The sequence below is a fragment of the Agelaius tricolor genome, unplaced genomic scaffold (genome assembly GCF_023055355.1).
Source record: "Agelaius tricolor isolate 1412-34295 unplaced genomic scaffold, bAgeTri1.0.p SCAF_25, whole genome shotgun sequence".
Classification (NCBI taxonomy): Eukaryota; Metazoa; Chordata; class Aves; order Passeriformes; family Icteridae; genus Agelaius; species Agelaius tricolor.
In genome coordinates, this window is record NW_027269285.1 from 5,848,607 (window position 1) to 5,869,845 (window position 21,239).

A 21,239-nucleotide genomic window follows, 5' to 3' on the forward strand; every position below is an offset into this window, starting at 1 on the left:
TGCTTGTAACAGATTCAGAAACAAAGTTAACTAAATCACAATTCAACTTTATTATAAAATTATAAACCAAACTTCTGTACCAAAACTAGTAAGTTGAACTGTCATAGTACCAGAGGATTTAATAGTGAATAACATGCCCTTTCAAGTAGAATATTAAGTTTTAAAATCTTTAAACAATGTACAGTGTACATAAAGCACATAAATATTTCCATTTACTTTATTAGTTCAGAACATTATATTCCTTTGGATCATTAATCAGTTTCCTCCAGGTTTTGATTTTCCTTTAAAAACAACTCATATCCATAAGTAGAGAATCCATTTTTACAAGGGAAACAAGAAGAGTCCTCCCTTCACAAAGCACATTTTGGAGTCACAGGGTTGGGTGGATCTTCTCATCCCTAAAATTTCAGGCATTGATCTGCAGCTTGATTTAACTGCTGTAGACAATAAACCTACCCTGAACAAGGAAAAGTACATCTGTCCATAGGGGAATCATCTTCTTCCTGCTAAATTCCCCCAGCCCTGAGTTTGTTGAAAAATATGACAACATGAATTTTCACAGTGGATTTCCTAAATGAGGCTGCTCAGCACATTGTGTATTCCTGCAGCTCTTGGAGGTCCCTGTGCTCTCTGCAGAGCAGACAGAGTCACTCCTTAGCTGCCCTTTTCTCTGTCAGGATGCACTGACTTGTTCACTGTGTTCTCCTGCTGGATCTGTTAAACCTTTAGTCAATGAAGAACAGCCTGACCTGGGACAGAGGTAGGGCTCAGAATGCTGAGTTCAGTCAATGCAGCAGCTGCTGCAGTTTGGTGCAGTTCTGAGCCCCCCTCAGTGAGACATCCCTGGCTCTCTCCTGCTGCCTCCTGAGCCATGGATTTCTCATCCCAGGTGCTGCTTTGGCTGCAGCTCCCAGAGCAAAGCCCCTGCACTCAGAGCTGCAGAGCACAAGGGTGACTGTGCTGCTGCCATCACTGCCCAGGAGCTGAGGGGAGTCACTGCAGAGCCCCCCTGGCTCTGTGCTGTTCCCTGCTGGCAGCCAGGCTGGAACACAGAGCCAGAGCAGCCAGGACAGCTCTGCAGAGGGGCTCGGGCACAGTGCCACCCGTGCTGAGGGACACTGAGGGCAGCACTGAAGCCCTGGCTGCCTGCAGGCCACTGAGGGCAAAATACACCAGAAAATCACCTCCAGAGGAACTGCCAGACTCCTCCAGCTGAACACAGCCCAGGAGCTGTCAGGGATCACAGCCTCTCCCTACCCTCACCAGCAGAAAGGACAAAACTGCTTTTGTAGGCAGTGGAAGGTAACAACTGTCAAACTGAGCCCTGGGGAGGATGGGGAAGCTGATCTGCAGTGGAGATTGCTCATGGATCCAAGGGAAACAAAGGCTTTCTTCCATGATTCCCTTCTAAAAAAAGAAAAAGTCACCTGTCCTTAAATATGATTGTGTAGCAGTGGAGTCCTCACTACTCTGCAGCTCTGTGGTCTCCTCACCAACCCTGGGGAAGGCTCAAGCCTTGGACTTGTAGCTCCCTCAGCAGGTGGGGGCAGTTCAGTCTGAGCCCCACCTCTGGCACGTGCTGTGAAATTAAAGTTGACAAAAATCAAACCAGAAACCTCCCTCTGGCACAGAAACAAAAACCCAGCACGCAAGGCAAGGCTGAGCCTTCCCAGCCTCCCTCCCCAACAATTTTCAATAATACAAAGACAACCTTGATATAAAATTACACATTTTTCCACAATTGCACTACTCTGGAATTAGGGAAAGCAGGGATGGTCTGCCTGTCCTGCAAGCATAACAACATTAAATTAAAAATAAAAGTAAAATTAACAAGCACAGTGACATTTCAATCTTCGAAAATCAAGTTGTTGCTGGGCAGAGCCTGAGCAGCAAAACAAAGGACACTTTTTGAGACCCCAGTTCACTTTTATTATTCAGAGGAAAATACAAAGCCTCTGGAGCTGATCTTCCTGGTGGAAAGCTGGGCATCCATCTGTCCTCAAATTATCCTAGGATGGAGGTGGTTAATGATTGCTGGCAATGAGCTCCGAGGAGTCCAGGCACTGTGGTGTAAAGCACGATGGTGGGATGAGCAGAGTCGGGCATGGCTTGAGCAGAGCACTTTCCCCAGGCTTCCTCCTTCCCTCTCTGGCAGCAGGGTCCGCGCTAATCTCCAAGGTGGCTGTTGGCAGGGATGTTGGCCCTTTCCCTGCGAGCTCGGAGGCTTTAAGGCACGGCAGGCCTGAGCCCAGAGCCGGCCCTAAGTCCTGAAGACGTGCACGGCGCGGATCACGTACTGCCGGCAGATGGGGCACTCGCTCATGCGCTTCCCGCACTTGGTGCACGTCACCATGTGCCCGCACTCCAGCAGCACGCAGTCGATGGCAGCGTCCATGCAGATCCTGCACAGGTTGTCCTCGGTGCTGGGGGACCCAGCAGCACCTGAGGGGACAGGAGAGCACGCAGGGGTCAGGCAGAGGGAGGTGGGGTGGGTTTGTGTGATCCCACTCGGCTCTGCTGGAGGGATTCCCTAAGGGACAAGGCCTGCAAAGGAATTGCCCTTGTGGCTGCTCCATCGGCTGGCAAGGAGCAGAAGTTTGAGCTTTTACACGGTAATTTCTGTGAGATGGAAACAAAAACCACTGAGATTCTCAGTGATGAGGCAAATGAAGCAACAGGGGTCTCTCTTCCCAAGTAACAGCACAAGAGGAAATGACCTCAAGTTGTGCCAGGGAGGTTGAGAGAGAAATTTCTCCTGATACTGATTTTCAAAAACGTTGTCAAGCTCTGGAACAGGCTGCTCAGGGCAGTGGTGGCATAAACAACCTTAAGGGCATTTAACAGCCATGTAGATGTGGCATCTGGTTTAGGGGTGGCCTTGGCAGCACTGGTTGCACTGGATCTTGGAGGGTTTTTCCCAATAAACAACTCCATGATTAAGGATCTCACTCACCAGTTTGATCATCAGTGTCCAAAACTGCAAGAGAAGAAGAGAGAGATTTGGTGAGAGTCTGAAAAGCTGGGAGAGAAGTGGTACCAGGCAGGGGCTGAAAACCCTGAGGGAGTTGCTAAACCAAAACTGCTTTTTGCTGTTCACCAAGGGAGGCTCAGCCTGGGCTCTGATCAGGACAGGTTCAACAACTGACAAGAACTTTCTCCAATACTGAGCTTACAGAACAGTTAAAGCTCCCCAGAGATAAGGGATCCAAAGGGATGTCTCAATTTTTAAGACAGCCTTGGAATGTGTGCAGAGTTTGGCTTCCCAGCACTGCACCTGCAGCAGCCCCTTGTGCCAGTTCCTCTGCTGTCACACAATCACCAAGGGATTGAACAGAAAAGGATACCTTGCATCAAAAGCACAAGGTAATGAAAGAATGTAACCCAAAACTGCTGTCTTAAATCTTGGATCATCCATAGAAGACAAAACCTAGAAAGATGTGTTTAAGAAAACAACACTACTTTGGACAGCATTGAGAAACAAATGTATGAAATCAAAGTTTTAAAGAGAGTTTCTCTTTTAAGTAATTTACAAATATGTGGGGTTTTTTTTTAAGAAATCCCCTCAAAGTGCAAACTGGCACCTGGAAAACCAAGCCAGATATATTCTCTACACACCTGTGTCCCCTCACAGCCACCTGTGCAGGCCCAGGAGCACTCTGGTGGAAAGGGAGTGAAACCCCAGCTACCCCCAGCTGGGCAGCCCTGGGAGCCACTGCTCTGAGCACATCCTGAATCTCCCAGCTGCTCTTTGGTGGCAGTTTCCTGCCTGGGCAGGGCATTTCCCTGCTGGCTTTGTCAGGTACCACGAGCCAAGAGGTAAGAGCTCAGCACATCCAGTCATGTACAGCCACACACCAGGTGTTGTGAGGGTGAGGCAGTGCCCAGTGGGATCTGTTGGGGGCATACACAACACCAAGGGTGAAGGATGCACAGCCCTTGTGCTGCTGCTGCAGGGCTCCCACAACTCTCTCCAAGGAGAGAGAGGAGTGGTGAGCAGAGCTCTGTACAAAACACTCCCTCCTTCCTCCCCACTCTGCTGCACCAGAAACATCAGCCAAGCTCTACTTCCTTCTACAGCTGTCCATAAAAAGGCTAAACCTGGAAAGAGGCCCATGTTTGCTGTCTCTCACCTAGATGTTGAAGGTCCTTCTCCCTGTAGAGGCGAGTGACCCTCTCCAGCAGCTCCCATTTCTCACAGCAGCCTTTGTAGTTGACGAAGTTGCGGGCCAGGATTTCCTTCAGCTGCCGCACCGAGAGCGCGTTGATGTCCCCGACGCTGGTCAGGTCAGACAGGGAGGCCTTCCTGCCCAGCACCAGGTTATCCTCAGAGTCACTGGACTGGGGGAGCACAAGGGAATCATTCCTGCCCTCAACACCCTCAACTGTCATTAAAATCAACTTCCAGCATGTGTGTTAGCAGGGATTCAGGTTTGGATGTACAGAGAAGTGGCTACTCTGAATTCATCTACCAGAAACACAAATCTTGAGATAGAACTTAATAATTTCTGCCATGGTGTCCAAGTGACACCAGTTCTTTCTGTATGTGGAGGACAAGATGATGCCACAGAAGGGGTTGATTTGGTTTGGTCATTCTCAGTTACTTTTCATGTCTGGTAGCAAATCCAGCCCAGGAAACCTGGTATTCCCTGCCATCCCATCCCATCCCAGGACACACAAACCTGTATCTCATCCTCTGCTGCTGCTTCTTCTGCTGCATTCTCAGCTGCTGTTCCACAGGCTGGGCTCGGAGGCACGTGACCATTGGCCTGGAAGAGGAAATGAGGCTTTCACCAGCTGTGGGTTTCTGGAGGGGAATCAACTCCAGGACAGTGCCACTGTCCAGAGGCCCTGACCTCTGGAAGGACACAGGCAGGACGAGGCACAAGCCAGGCACACTCACAGAGGGTTTTCCCTGGGCAGCCCTCACACAAAGTAACACTTGCTGAAGCTATAAAGCTCCAGTACAGAACTCCAGGCTGGATCGGGAGGAGACCAAATTTATACACAAATTTGTAATTGTGTGTGTACAGTCCTTCCCTGAGGGTCACACTGTGCCCTGGGGGAGATGTCAGAGCTCTCAGGGCAAGGCTCTGCAGAACCCTCCTCTGACAGCTCAGATCTCACAGTGACCAGGCAAACAGAGACACCAAGTGAAGGAGCAGCAGTGACAGGGCTGGAGGATAGAAGCTGGGCAGTTGCTTTGAACTCTTGATCAAATGAGCAGTGTAATTTCAGCTGACTCACCCCCAGCAGCCACTGCTCCCTCTGGTTTCCTACTGACAAAGAGACTGTAATGTTACCATCCCACTTATCCAAGTGGGGACTTGTTAATATTTACAGAGCCCAAGAATAACAATCAGGATCAAAGAGCCTGAACTGCAGCACCATGTCATGCAAGTCAGGACAAGAAGCTGAAATGTATCATGGGGCAGTGAGGGAAGAGAGCAGAGCTGGTAAAAACTGGAATGGCAATATCCAGAAAAACAGGGAATGAAAGTGCCTTTTAATGATATGTAAAAAACATTCTCCCAGGAGAACTCTTCTTTTGAACTAGATCAATCTGCTGAGGAAGCAGAAGGTACACACATTTTCACAGCTCTGGCCCACAGTGAACTGAATACACCCATTAACTTTGTAACAGGACAAGGAGCAGATGTCAAACACTGAGTAAACTTTCCTTTAGCAGAGAGCAGAAAAACAAACAAAGCAAGGTCAATAAAAAATAATTAAACTCAAATGCCCCTGCCGAGGTTCATCAGAACTGCAGGTTCATCATAAACCAAGACTTAGCAACAGACTCAGGGTTTGTCTTCTGCTGATCTGAGTGCAGGAGACACCAAAAACCTCACCCAGCCCCCATCTCCTCTGATCAGCTCCTGCTTCAGGCTGTCCTTGTTATCTGGCACAGGAATTAAAGAACAGTATCAACTATTTAATTACACCTGCAAACACGTGCCAGAAGCCATGAGCAAGTACCAAAGGAAGCAGTCACAGGAGCATCTTGTGGCAATGGAAGTGTGGAGCAGAGCACCAGAGAAAACACATCCCAGAGCAGTGATGATGTTCTGAGAGTGAATGCTCAAGATATTCAGCACTGCCCACCAAATTCAATTCCATAACGAACAGCACATTAAAGTCAGTGATAGCAAGTCACAGCTTTACACAGCAAAACCACATGCAACATCCTAGCAGTTAATCCAAAAATGGAGATGAATGAGTTTGCAAAAGATGGTTCTGGCCAGAGATTGTACCTGTTGGTGTTCCTGAGCTTCTGAACTTGAGATGGGATCTGCAGACACTGAGGACTCATCGTGTGAGGTAGGAGAGGCCAGGTTGGCTGGGGGGTGACTCACAAAGTCTTGCTGTTCACGGGCACTGGTATTAAATGTGTTTGTTCTTATCTGATCTTCCTGGGTAATTGCAGGCTGCTGGCCAAGGATCAGGAATACCAGGTCCTCCTTTTCACGACAGAACTCTGTGGAAATCTCATGGAGGGCCAAATAATCTCGCAGATCCTTCACCTTCATCTTGATCAGCTCCTCCCGCTGAAAAGCCGTGGCTCGGAAGCGCTGGCAGAGGTGGCAGAGCAGGGGCCCACCCTCGGGCTGGTTTGAGCAGGACGTGCAAAAGTTCTTCTTACAGTCCAAGCAGATGTGCTGGGAGAGAGAGGGGAAAGAGTCAGAGCCAGCCCTGCCCTGTGCCAGCAGCACACGGTGCCACAGGCAGCAAGGAAGCAGCAGCTGCTCCTAAAGCACAATCAAAACCTCCCATCTAGGAAAAAGTGCCAAGTGGTCACCCACGTTCCTGGAGGAGAAAAAGGAATGATCCCTGAGCAATCACTGAGTCTTTGAGAAGCCCCTTTCCCACTCCATTTACCCAGAATGAAATGTGAGATCCTGACAAGATTCCCTCACATGACAGGAATTTTCTGCACCTGCTCATGCAGTTAAGCCAGAGGAAATTGAGATTGAGGCAGCAGACTTTGAGTGAATTCCATCTAGTCTAGCTGTGCACATTGTAAATTCCAGCTAGTTGTGCACATTGCTCTGTGCATTAAGAAGCTCCAACACTGAAGGAACTACTTAAAAACATTTCTATTTCATAAATACCTGCTATGAATGATGTTCCTCCCTCATTTTTTCCCTCCAATTTGCTGCAATCACAGAATGAATCTTGGTTTCACCATAAGAGGGACAGGGAACAGCAAGGTCTCACAGACATCAAAGAATCTGACATTTGTTTATACAAAAATAGCTTATTTTGAAAACAATATGCACACTTTATACCAGTTAGTGCTAGACAGAAAGTGTTGGAAGTTTTGGAAATATCACTTTATACCAGTTAGTGCTAGACAGAAAGTGTTGGAAGTTTTGGAAATGTTATGCCCCAGACAGTTAAAAACTTTACAGATTGAATTCTATTGTTAAATGTTTATATTTGATACTGGTTCTGATCTTGTCACTCAGGGCTTGATTTTCAGAAGTTCCAAGCACTCACAGTCCATGCTGATTTCTGCAGAAACTTGACTGCTCAACCCTTTGGAAAGGCAAATTCTACATTTTCCAATAGGAATAGCAGCAGAACAGCCACATTATGTGCTTGTTAAAAAGTCCTGGGGGAAGACAGAAGTGTTTTCAGTGCTGCTAAAAATGCCAATTCACAGTCTCAGAGGAGCCAAGCACCTCTGTGGGATCCTGACATCCTGATCCTTCAGAGCTGTGCAAGGGAAAACACACAGGTGGAGCTGAAGTAATAAATACAAACTCAAAGACCAAAAACTGGTTTATGAACTGCTCTAGTGATTGAAGAACTTCTCTGACTTCCCAGCTGAAAGACAGCAGATGTTTTACAGGTGTAAATATACTACTTGCTTACAAAAGCTCTTTCTGATGCCCTTTTCAGCCTGAAACCCTCCCAGCTCCCCAGTTACCATCTCCAGGCCTCTCATTTAGAGCCTGTACTACACTCACAGTGACACTAAGTGGAAAGAATCCCAATTTCCTGCTCAAGCATTTTAAGACTTTAACATTTCTACCACAGAGAGAAACTCTTGAAACCTTATCTCAAACCTGCTGTTTGGGGGCCTGCCAAGGAAAAGCAACTTGCACCAATCACAAAGCAAGGCAGGAAGTGCAATTTCCACAGAACATCCAGTTTGGAGGAGTTTTCCTTAACTTCATCACCATAAAAAAAATTAATATGCAATTGACTTTTTGTGACCCTGTGATTGCAGGAGCAATCCTGTTCCTTGGGGAATTCTTAGGGCAGAGGCAGGAACTGATGGCTGTGTGTGCCTAGAGCAGGAGAACAAAACAAATGCACAAAGGCAGAGAAGTGGAAAATCACCCTGTTGGTAACACTGCCCTGTGAATCCCCACCTCTGACATGGCAGCAATCAGATGAACTGAGATTTAAAAACCCCAACAACACAAAAACTACACAGAACAACCCAAAACTCCAAAGCAGCCCCACTTTTCTCTGGCAGGGGAAGCCTCCCCACGGCCTGCAGGCTGCCAAAGTGCTCCAAAGGGAGCTCCTGTATTGCCAAGGACCTTCCACCAGCCAGAAAACCCCTACTGGAGCACTCCCACCTTGAGGTATCACAAGGCAAACACAGCACAAGGGCTCTTCTATCAAACATGTTCCTGCAGTTAACAGTAATCCTGCCTCAGTTATCAAAGGATACATTTGGGAAGTGAAAATAAACCCTGGCATGTCTCTGACTTAGCAGCTCAGCACTAGGATTTATCTTCAGAGAAAGGAAAAAACCTCCCCAGCCTGTATCTGAGCAGCAAGTGTTTAAACATGGATATTTTGGCTACATCTCAGCATGAAGCAGCTCTTACACTTCACTGAACTCTGACTGGAAGAGCATTAATTCAAGGCACTGTGTGCTCTTCAGAAGGATTTGTTTCAAATGTTGTTGCACATTAAAACTTTCCTAAAAGGTCAGGCCACATCTGACTGCAGCTCACTGACAGCACAGTCAGCATGGTCAGACAGCCCTGAAATGCTCTCTGTGGGGAGGTTTGCTGGTTTGTTGGGTTTGGGCTTTGTTAAAGCAATCAAGGCCATCCTCATGGTCACCAGTGCAGAAGGAATTCATTTTTATCCCCTGATTTCAGAATAAACATTAACTGGACACTGCAGTTCAAAGGTGCTGCCTCTCCCAGGAGAGAATGCAGCTTTCCATGCTGTCCTTGCAGCACTGTGAGATTTCACACACTGCTCCCTCCATAGCAACAGCACTGAGGAGTTCCCATGGCTCACAAACACACCAGGCTGTTCCAAGGGATGTTTTCATTACCCCAGAGGCCTCAGGGGTGAGCTCTGGCAGCCCCTCCTCAGCTGTTCCAGCATCCCCTCCTGCAGCACGGGGCTCCAGTCACCCCCAGAGATCCCTGCTCAGAAGGGGGAAGGAGGCCTGGGAGCTCCCCTTGGAATACAGAATATAAACCTCAATTTCCCTGACAGCCTGGAGCAGCTGGGCATGAGCACAGGTACAGAGAGCAGATCCCACAGGAAAAGGAGGAAGCTGCTGAGGGCAGGAATGTTTTCAGACCCTCTACAATTTGTGCACCAGAGCATTCCCTCTCTGTCTGAGTCAGGTCAGCTGGAGCCACTGTACAAGGCACTGCTCTAAGGCAGCTCATACAGAACAGGTTTTTAGGAGACACTGGGGAAAACAGGGCTGCCTGAAATGGTTTCATTTCAGAATTATCTCCAGCCACTATTTGCAACCAAGCCCAACAGCAAGTGCTGGGTCCAGGGTAACTCTCTCCACAAGTGTTTGTGAGGACATGTGGCTGAATGAGGACAGTGCCAAAGACAAAATTACAGAGCCATGAGCAGGGAGGGCCCCACTGGAGCTGAGCCAGCACCAGGAGCAGCCCCAGCACACTCACACACCCCAGAGTTTGTCACCAGAGTTTGATTCCTGAAGCAACTGCACTCCTCAGTGCAAAAATGCATCTACACCCCTGCTGCCCTGGGAGCAGAAAGCAGCAGCTCTGCCAAGACACACCACTCCTCAGATGTGTGTCCTCATGCATAAATAAAAAGTGCAAGGAAAACCAATTTATGAACTTTCCCATATAATCTAAAAAGGCTGTGGCCAGAATCCACCATTATTTTTAAATTCTCCTATCATTAAGTTCAGTAACTATAGATCAGACACTTCTTAAGCCACAGAGTGTGGACACAGAACGATTTTCCTCACTGGAACATTTTCAAGCAGCATTAAAGGACCCACCATGACCAAATAATGCCCCAGGCAGGGTTTGCTGTCAAATTAAGTCTTGTAGTACCAATTATTTTGGCATTTATACACCCACAAATCAAGTTTACAAGTAAGATAAAATTGATCTGGGTTTGGTCTGGGGCGATTTCTGCTCAGCAGTTCCACACACACCCTCAAAAAACTTCACTGGCTTTTAGTTTGAGCAACAATAGTTTGGAAAACAGGCAGGAAGATCTTCCTTTACTGAAAGCACAAACATTATTAAGCTTCTTGCCACAATATTTATTTTTAAAGAAAATTAGTGCTTTTAAATAAGAAATTGAATAACTTATGCTCAAGTTAATGCTCCTTTAAGTGATTATCAGCAGTTTGGCTTTTTCATTGAGGAAATCTGCTGAAGGATTTCCAGTCACGTTTGTCACTCTAGGACATGGACACTGGACACTCCAAGGTAAAAAAGAGGGAAAGTTTCATTCTGACTCCAACATTTATAGATTTCCAAAAGTGACAGTGGATTGGAGGATGACAATGCCCCCTCTCCAATGACACTGGACAAACCAACAGACCATCAAATTTCTCCTCCTCCATAAAAGAATGCAAAACAATGAGTTATTCACAGAAAGTGTGTGAGACAGTTCATTACAAGAATGTAAACATCAGAAGGCTTAGAAAATCTTAAAAAACCAGGGTGACACCCATTAATTGTGACAGAATGGCTGAAGACCCAGCACCAAGGTGAGCTGTGTTCTCCCGTTTGGGATGTGCAGACCTGAGGATTTGTGTATAAAATGTGTGAGTGAATGAAGGCAGGGCAGGCTCAGACTCACCTTGCTGGAGGAGCTGTCAAAGTGCAGCCCACAGGCTTTGCAGCTCTGCTCCGAGGCAGTGGGAGAGGGGAAGGAGCTGTAGCCAGGGTTGGAGTAGGCCTGGGCTCGGGCTGCCGGCGGCGGCTGCATCTCCTCAGGGGAGCCATCCACACAGAACCAGTTACAGCAGCTTGCCCACATAGTACCTGCCAGGAAAACACTGTCAGAGGCTGGGACACAGCCTGCCAGCCCAGGGACAGCAAAGCAGCAAGTGCAGGTCAGTGCCCATCCCTGGTTCATTTTTAACAGCGTGTTTGTCAGTGCTGATCCTTCCTCTGACAAGTGCACACAAAGCCCACGCGCTCAGTCCAGCATGATGCAGCTTTGGTGAAAAGGGACAAATAAAGAGCAAAAGAACTTTATTACTGGGACTTCACAGAGTTAAGAGACTACAATGAAGATAAGATAAATTTTATGTTCCACTTGGCTATATCAGATTCTGAGTTTGCTCTAACAGGCTGTTTCTATTTCACATAAGCTGCAATACTTATCAGGATGTAATAATGCATCAGGAAAAGAACACAAAAGCTCAAATTAGATGGCACAGAACAGTTAAATAAAATCAGCAGCAGGATCATAGATGGCCATTCCTCAGCTTTATCCTAAATCCCTCTACAGATTCACAGCTACAAATCCAAGAAGATGAAATAAAAGCAAGGACAAACGAGCCACTGACTTCACACACTGCAGTTCTAGGCTGAATTTACAGCATTACAAGGCTGAACCACCACTGGAACAGCAGGTCAATGTCAGTAATGTAAGAAAATCAAATACTGGCTTTGGTAACTTGCTTGGGAAAACAACTGCAGCTGAGACACAAAATCACTTGTTTATTTTTTTCAAGTCAAATTTTATATGCAAAATATACACACACACACACTTACCAAAAATACTAACACAGTCCAGTGCAAAATGCTCAGTTCCAAAGTCTTCTCAGACCACCTCTGCTGCAATATTCCAGAAATACACTGCTACAAACTTGCTTTTGGGAGTTTACAAAGAAATCTGAATTCATCTGGGCATTCAGTTTCTGGAGCACACACCATGTGTCACCACTTAGGGCTAAACTGAATACAAATTGCCTCCTCTGCATTTCTACTCTCACATGGGAGTTCCTGAACTGTTTCTTTTATGTCTTAAAAATCAGCTCCCTCACTGATAGTGTTCAGCAACTGCTTGATTTTAGAAACTTCTGGAAATAAAACATCTCTCAGCTGCACAGCCAATTCATTGCTTGTTACTCACTAAGTATTGCCACTGTGAAACTCCAGATTCCCAAGGGAAAGGGGCTGGGAAGGGAATCCTAAAGGTTATTGGGTATAATAATTTTTTGTAAGCTGTGCTGAAACTTTGGGGCTGATGTACTTGAATTGGGAAGCTTTTGCACTCTGGTGCTGTTCCAGTATCTGTTGCTTTAGTGGCATCTTTGATCCTTTCAGAACCTGGCTGAATTTGGCTGCTCAGAGTCCCTGCTGTCCTGCACAGATGCTTTTCAAAGCCCACAGTGTGAGCTGAGCCAGGAGCCCTCCCTGCAGGCTCAGCACATTGCAGAGTTTCAATACAAATCTACACATTCACACCCTGGATTCGTGGTGGAGCTGATGTGCTCATTGCTGCACTGGAAATGACACCAGATCTCAATAAATAGTGTGGATTGCACTTAGGCTGCCAAGGAGATCCCAATAAATACACAGAGGAAAGCACTGCACCAACAGAAATAATCTATCATTCATCTCTATTAGCTTTGCCCTGCAATCAAACACGCACTTCAGATGGCACAGATAAAAGAAACAATTACCCTTTTTCTCTCTGCATGTTCATTTCCAGCTCTCTGTCCCACTCAGAAGTTAACAGAGCCTTTCTTTTGCAAAAACACAGAATTTCTACTTGAAATCACGTTCTTTGGGAGGTTTAATTTGTTCCTAGGAATCACAAATCTAAACAACATGAAAGCTGCACAGCCCAACAAGCATTCACAGCCTCCACAGCAGTGCAAAACTGCACCCAGAGTTCAGCTCCCTTCCTGTTTCAAGGACCCCTGCAAGCTGAAGGCCACCCACGATAACAGAATACACAAATGCTACTGCCTGCCCCCAAAAACTGTTTTCCTAGAAAAAGACAGCCCACTAATTCACTCTGGAACATTGCAACATGTCAAACATTGGGAAGAAAAACACAAGGCAGTGCACAAACTGGGATAAAATAAGACAGAGCTCAGCATTCAGCTGGGGTTGTAGCTCTGTGATTGCCAGGAATTAAAAGGCCAACAAAAAGCTCAGATGTTGCTTTAGAAGAACCTTAATCCTGCTCAACTGCAAAAGCACAGAAGGGAAATGCCCATAAACAAACAACAACCAGGACTGTCCTCTGATCCATAACATTTCTCCTTAAAAAGGAGCACACATGCAAAACACCTCTGTAGCTGCCTACAGCTGCACTAAGGCAGCAGCAAGAAGCACAGGTAAGATTCAGCAGCTGCTTCAAGAGAGATTTTCCATTGTTCTGGACAGGATCAGCTTTAGAGCCAAGGAAATGAGCACTGCCACTGATAGAGGACTCCAAGTTACAAGCAGAATGCCTCACTGGAATTTCAGGATGATCATTTCCTTAATAACTCTTACAATGTTTGCTACAGAAAAATTATTCCCTTATTTATTCTCTTACCCATCTGGAGGTACATGGTCAGCACAGCCCAGGAACTGCTCATTTCCTGGATGGATGGATGGGTGGGTGGGTGGGTGGGTGGATGGGTGGGTGGGTGGATGTTACAGATGTGGCAGTCTGAGGGTCAGAACCAGAGAGTCCTGCCCTGTCTAAATCCTGTCAACTCCCTGCAAAGGAGCTGCTGTTCTGCACCCAAGGAGCTCCACAGCTCCACCAAAGTGACAAATTAATGCCCAGATAAAAGAACATCCAGTGGAAAAAGCTACTTGTGTGTTGTGCTCCAGGGTTGGGAAAATACTTACAGCAACTTGGCTAATAACAATGTGACAGCTTGGAAAACTTAATGACAGCATGGATTTCAGGAACATCTTGAATAAAAGATGTGGACTTACTGGCATAGCTGACATTCCAGGCACTGCTGATAGCAGCATTATCCTTGGACAAGGTGCCTCTACTGCCTCATGCAGCCACAGAAACAACTGCTCGAGCCACACAGCTGAGCTGGGTTTGGCAAACTGGAAGCTCCATGGCAGGCACCCAGCAGTGACTGCTGGCAGCCAAAAACCACCTGCCCTAAATGCTAAGGGCACGTTGTGCTTGGAGCATCTGCCAGGGCAAGGGAGAGGGAGTTTCATCAAGGGTGGAGACACAAGATCAAACAGTCCATGCTGGACCTGCAAACACATCCACCCACGTGGCAATCAGCACCCTGGGAAGGGGCTGTTTCATCTTCTTTCTGCAGTTGCTTTAAGGAAAGCCAGAAGAAATCCAGTAAATGGCAGGGAGGTGCTTCCCATGGACAAAGTGGTGCCAGCACTCCACCATGCTCTGCTGGACTGCTTTTATTGATTTGATTATTTATTTTTCCAGCATGAAGCTGTGCATGCCACGACTCTCTTGACTGGATTTAAACAGAGGAGTGAAATTCATTTCATCACCAGTTCATTAACACGTTCTACACAACGCCAAGAGTTCTGCATTAATTTAATTCTGAAGGAAATACCAGTGATGTCAAAGTTTTCCTCCCATACATAGTTGAAGATAGAATTCATAATGCAGGCCTGGATTCTTCTACTTCCCATCTTCATTTAAAAAAGTGTTTGAACTCAGGTTCTCACTCCATATGCAATACCACTGCCACAACCTTGCTAGCTGGAGTATCAGGGCTCACAGCCTCCACACAGGATTTATTACACAATTATTACACATGCATGTGTAATAAATGGATTTCATCAAAGGCTAGGCTGTGGCTGCAGAGGGAAACTGTGGTTTATGTTTGAATATAAAATTTGCCTTTATTTTCCTAAGGGTACAAACAACAAGGGACTAGAGCAAGCCAAGGAATATCTCAGAATCAATGAGCTTCCAGCTCTGTATAATAAAGCTCTCAAGGACTGGGCCTGGCTCCTTTTCCTGACTGCTCAGGAATTCAGCAGCTGGAATGCAGCAGCACCAAGGAGACACTTGAATCAAGGGATCAAAAGGAGCTGAGCTCCCAGGAGCAGCTGATTCCACTCCCACACAAGAAGAAACCACAGCAGGAGGTAGTTCTGCTCCTGAGAGGCCTTTAACCACTGGAACAGCAGGGCTGGTGACCCCTGAGGCTACTGCAGATGGAGCTGGGCGCCAGGCAGGGAGGGAGGTGCAAGAGGGCAGCTCTGGCAGGGGCAGCTTCCCTGCAGCGCTGTTTGCTCAGCAGCCCCACGCCTGCCCTGCTCACCACAATCAGCTGCTGCTCCATCAAAACACCCAGCTCCTCTCTGCCCCTCACCCATGGAGAGACTCCCCCCTTCCCTTCCCTCTCCAGAACCTTCCACAGCCTTCAGGACCTGCAGAGAGCAGCTGCTCCACACCAACACAGGCTCTGTGTCCTCGTCATGCCAGCAGCCCCATGAAAATATATTCTCCCTGATGTCTGCTGTGAGATGGGACCAGGAATAGAGCAAAGTAGGCTCCAACTCAGGAATAAAGGCAAAAAAACCTTTATTAACCTACAACTATATAAAAGAAACACACAGAACTCAGAATGAAAACCTCCCAAAAAAGTCACTTCCTTTTCAAACCAGAACACTCCTCCACAACAGCAGTGAGACAACTTTCAACACCACACACCAACCCTGGGATAATGCTGAGCACAAAATCATTTGTTCCTGCCACTTCCAGTAGTTTGAAGATCAAGGAAATTGTTCAAGAGGCCAGAAAGAGACAGTGTGGCTTTAAAATACTCATGTATTGATAGGTCTCTTTTAAAATTACTATTTTTGTTATTAATCCCTGCAAAATGGATCAGATCTCACTTTGATGAATGCTGTTTGAAATGGTTGAAGTATTTAATGAGTTAACCACCTTGGTGCTCCATTAATAGTGTTGCACAATTGCTCATTGTTACAATTTACTATTTTTTTTTATTTCAACAAACCTGCACTGATAAGAAATGCCTTGCTAAAATTAGTTTCACTAATGACCTACCACGTCCAAACTGAATTCATAGTAAGGTCAAAAAAACAGTATTTGCTTGATAACAGAGCTATAGAATAATCTGCTCAAATGCCACTTATGCACAAAGCATTATTTTTATCAGCCTTTTTTCCAGGCACAGACCTGAATTATGATAAATGGGAGCAGCCATATGTTGGGACAGCTGGAAAAGTCAGCAAATGAGCCACTTGCAGAAGGGACAAGGGAAGGAAGCAGGTTGCCAGTCTGAGCATGACATTTGCAGACATGATGTCTCAACCAGTACAGAGCAGGAGAAAAGAAGAGATGGGACACAAATCTGACACAAGGAATGTACATCTGATTTACTGTATAAAATAACTGGACTGAAACTGTCAGATTTTTATGTAGGGATAGGAAAAAATATGTTTATGAGTAAAGGTACTACTTCACCTGCCCAAGGTGACAGCATGCAGACCTTGAAAAAATGAGTAAATAAATACCAGCACTGGATCACAGCTAGAAACAGGAGCATTCAGGTGGGGGAGACACAAGAAATTGTGTTGTGGAAGAAGGAAGCACTTTTCCATTTTGTGCTGTGCCTTCCAAAAGCCTGGAGACATCTCCCATCATCTCTAATGATCTAAATATGCAACAAAGACAAACATTTAATTGCTCACCAGTCTGATCAGCAACTCTGATGTCAGTTTAAAACTCGTCAGGTGAGACCTTGGTCAGCTACAAAGGCAGAGAGCTCAGGTCAGTCCGCACAGAACGGGGCATCCAGGACTTCTGTGTCCCTTTGGTGGTGATCCTGTGCACCCAGGAGTGCCTGCAGTGCCAGGCACATCAGGGGCTGCCCTTGAACAGCACCCACATCCTCATGTCCAGAGGCTGCCCAGAGCAGGCTGGCACTGGCACCCCATCCCAGACGCTGCCGACACCTTCCTCACGGGACAGCCCTGGCTGGCACTGGAAGCGCAGCCTGTGCCCAGCAGCAATGATCCATCTTCAGCCCCTCCTCAACACAGCTGCACCTGTGCTTCTGCACCCTGCAGATGCCTCCAGAAGCCTCCTGGGTGTGTGGGCTCAGCAGATCCCAAGCATGCAGGCAGGAGCAGATCCCGAGCGTGGCGCACAGCTGGATTGCTGGGAGCCCAGAGGAAGGGACCTGGCCACGCACCAGCATTTTAATGAAGGAAGTGACATCCATTGAGCAGAGTAAACAGGGCAGCCCGCTGGGGCAGGGTGCAAGGCAGAGCAGGAAAAAGCTGGAACGGGGCCACAGGCGTTCAAGCACAGCCACACACAGCTCTGCTGGAACGCCCTCAGCTGCTGCTGAGCCCAGAGAAGCACCAAAAATCACCTCCCACTGGCGTGGCACAGAGGAAACCATGGTGCACACAAAGCCCCTTTTATGCTGCTCTAACCTGGCTTACACTGAGCAGACCCTTTGCCAGGTAAGCCCTTGGAAAACTGGCTTAGCTGAGAGGAAAATGACGAGTTCTTATACACATGACAAAAATCCAGCAGGTATTCCAAGAGCATTTTGCAGCTGTAGCAGTGCTTATCAGTACTGCCAGCAACAGCTGATGATGTTCAGGAGGTTTACAGACACATCTCCACCTGAAATCCCACCAGCACTGTTACAAGCACAAAGGATCCCAGCTTCAAGCACCTCTTTGAAACTAGAGAGCTGCAATTCCCATTTGAAATTGAGAAATTGGTTTTAGAAAGCTGTGGGATTTATAGAGCATTGCTCAGAAAGCTAATTCCAAAACAGACACCTTCTCACTTGACTCCCAGCTTTGCACCTGGAATTGCAAACTCAACTCTTGCCCACTTTCCCTCTCCTCTGTAGCACAACACCACATTTCCCCCATTTCAACACGAGAAGCTTGGAAATCCTGTTTTGTAAGGAACTGGATACCTGGGGTGAGTATTATTTTAATGCAAACTGTTTATTTTAACCCAAAGTTGCATTTTATGTATTGAAAAAGATTTAAATAAAAAGTTCTTTTTGCTATTAACTATAATTAGGTTTCAAGACATCTGCCAAGATGGAAAGCCAACTGCTTTTTTCTTTTGCAAGTCAGTGACATTCTCCCAGCAAGTTAACAGAAACCAAAACAAAGTCATTCATGAAATCATGTGATTTTAGAAAATTATTTTTCTTACCCAGTCTATCTCAACTCCTTAGTCCCATACCTGCTCCCAAGGGACATACCATGACCTTGGGCTTATCTCCCTTCCACTCTCCTCTTATGCTGGACAACAATTCCAAAAGCTGCTGTGCTCTTCCACACTGGTTTGATATTCATCAGCAAGGCTGAGTTAAGTCAGTTGTAATTATAGCATGAACCAAGTCAGGAGGAGAAGAAAGGACACTCTGGAGAAGCAAGATTCCAGAGTGCTGTTTTGTTACCATTCCCAGCATCCTGCATGGCTGGCTGTGTCTCTATCCTTAGTCTCACACCCAGAAGTGCCACTGAAAGTGGAAGCTCTCCACCAAAATGTCAGCAAGGAGCAGTCCAGGAATCCTGGACTATCCCCTCCTAACTCAACCAGTCCTTTTCATATGGAGAAAAAACTCCATGCTGGATTTTTCTCTTCATTTATTCCTTTCCTCACAGGTTCTCCTGGATTCAGCTGCATGGGTCACAGCTAAAACTGTAATTCCAATAGACAGCAATAAATTCTCAATGAGAACCTGAACATTTAAATAACTGTGCAGCTTCCCTGACCAGCCCTTCTCCAGGAAGGGTCCATCCCATCCAGATTTCATCTCAAAACCCACCTCAGCCACTCTTCCATGACAGCTGGGGAGGTTTCCTGGATCTGTGCCCACCTGGAAGTCAGAAAGAGGCTCCAAAGGCACAGCAGGAGCTTTTCAGGGAGTCTTCCTCCTCCTCCTCCTCCTCTCCACACTACAAATACCTCCCTCTCTCAGCACATTTTACAATGCCCAGAATAGAACCTTGCTGAAAATAAGTTTCTGCTGTGCTGCAAACACTGCTGTGGACCCAGTGACTTCAGTGTTTGGGTATTGCAAACAAACAGGAGCAGATCCACAGTTTAACCAGGGAACTGCCTGGAATCCCCTCTGCTGGAAGGTGATTGCACCAGGGGAGAAGGTAACCACTGGTAGATGGTTTCATGATACCCCTCTCCTAAATGGGGGAATTCAGGGAGCTGGAGAAAAAAGGGGAGGAGAAAGGATATAAATTTATATTTTTATCACATCTCAAGTTCCCCACTTCAGGTAAAAAGAGATCAAGCTATTCCCATTGGAATCCCTGGCACAATTACACATCCTGCTTCATTATGACAACTGCATAAATTACATATTCACCAACAGTTCAGCTTTGGAATAAAGAACAAGGATATGGGGGCATTTGAAAGGAGAGAGGTGCATTATCCCAGATACAGCTCCTCAAATTTGGGGATGGAAAAGACTAGCCAGAATGACATTAAATTACATTTCCCTGAAACTGGGATTACAATTGGCCCTAAAGCTCCAAAGACTCTGGGCTATCACAGTGTCTCAGGCACCCAAAATTCAGAGTGTTTGCTGATAAATTACAACACCAGTTGGAAATCCTGGAAATTACTTGTCACACCAAGCTATGGGTTTATTTTTAACCAGTAAACTTCTAAATTTCACCCCTCCAAAATCAAAATACAGTCTCAAAATTCCTCACATGCCAAACCTACTCTTCTCCCCACCTTATTCCAGGAGCTGCTGGTAGAAAATGAACCTAAAGCCCATGGAATTTATACAAGTGGAAAAGTGTACGTGCAGCAGGACTGGATGCACCACAGCTCTGTGCAGACTGGCAGGCAACCTCTAACCTATTTAACTGGAGCCTGAAAAAAGATAATTTTTATTTGGCTGGACTGAAACAGATCTGGATGTATGTAACTGAGGCACATCATAACAAGTACAAACACTGCAGACTCACTTCATAGCTATGCCTATTCCAAATTAATCTGAATTCAAATCCAAACTAGGTGCTGAAATAGAATAAAATGCAGCTGCAGATCTTCTCCTTCAGCACACACGTCACATCTGACACAGTGTGGGAAGTTCTGCCCTCCCAGGCTGCAGAAATACTTAGAAATTAGTCAGCAGTTAAAAAAAGGTCCAGGATGTTGAGTACAAACCTGAGGACTGGTTTTGTTCCTGAGATAACAAAAGACAGCGCCGTAAAAAAGTGAGTTTGTTTATGGTTTAGTCACCTTATCTGTGGACAAGGGAAAATACCCCACTCTCATCTGAAGGAAGTTAAATACAGGTGGAACTTTGAGAGGGACTTTGAAGTTGTACTCTTAAAGCATTTCCATAAATATCATTCCTGTGCCAATCTCCATTTAGCACGGAAGCATTTGAAATTCAGAATTGCCTGCATGCAGCCCAGGAGAAGAGCTTGAAAACTGAGGAAAAGTTCAAGCCTCAGCAGTCAGTGTGTGGCAGCAGGACAAGCATGAACTCCCTACAGCATTCATGGGGCAGATGTTGTGGAAAAGTCCATTTCCAACCATCTGCAGTGTTTGTTTCCAGGGCTGGAAGGTTCTCCATGGGTTCCTTCACCACCATCATTGTTTGACTGCTGTGCCTGTCTCCCTCCAGCCTCAATCTCTGCAGAACATTAAGGACTGAGAAATCCAAAACAAAGCAGCCTGAAATCTGGCCCTTATTCAAACAGCAACATGAACAAACCCAACAGCCATCTGGTCCCATGGTTTTGGTTGCTGAGTTGAGGGGGCACATCCTGAGGAGATTCTGCAAGAGCTCACAAACCATTCAAGTAAACATTTGTCTCTATGAACTAAAGCCATGATCCAAAAAAAGGCAATTCTCCTTTATTGCCACATCTCTATGCATCAGTTATGGCAGAACATTTCAGTTCTTTGTCAAGCCTTTTAATCACCTGTGTGCAGCACCAAGAAGGGCAGGAGGGGCATCCTTGGATGGCAGAGCTCACCTAAAGCCACCCAGCTCATGGGATCCAACAGAAAGTGCTGAAGGTGGA

At 46.4% G+C, this 21,239-nt stretch overlaps 1 protein-coding gene across 5 annotated transcripts in view; it reads right to left on the reverse strand.

The window, feature by feature from the left end:
• Positions 1 to 26: 26 nt before the first annotated feature.
• RFFL (ring finger and FYVE like domain containing E3 ubiquitin protein ligase) overlaps positions 27 to 21,239 on the reverse strand; it is a 29,769-nt gene continuing 8,556 nt past the window's right edge. For 3 of the 5 annotated variants that reach the window (XM_071448180.1, XM_071448182.1, XM_071448181.1), the window contains 6 exons: positions 11,068 to 11,252; positions 6,252 to 6,656; positions 4,680 to 4,766; positions 4,131 to 4,338; positions 2,954 to 2,977; positions 27 to 2,442 (listed from right to left, as the gene is read on the reverse strand). In XM_071448180.1, coding sequence (XP_071304281.1) covers positions 2,261 to 2,442; positions 2,954 to 2,977; positions 4,131 to 4,338; positions 4,680 to 4,766; positions 6,252 to 6,656; positions 11,068 to 11,247 — 1,086 coding nt within the window. In that variant the 5' untranslated portion in view covers positions 11,248 to 11,252 and the 3' untranslated portion in view covers positions 27 to 2,260. The other 2 variants (XM_071448183.1, XM_071448184.1) reach the window with 2 other exon arrangements.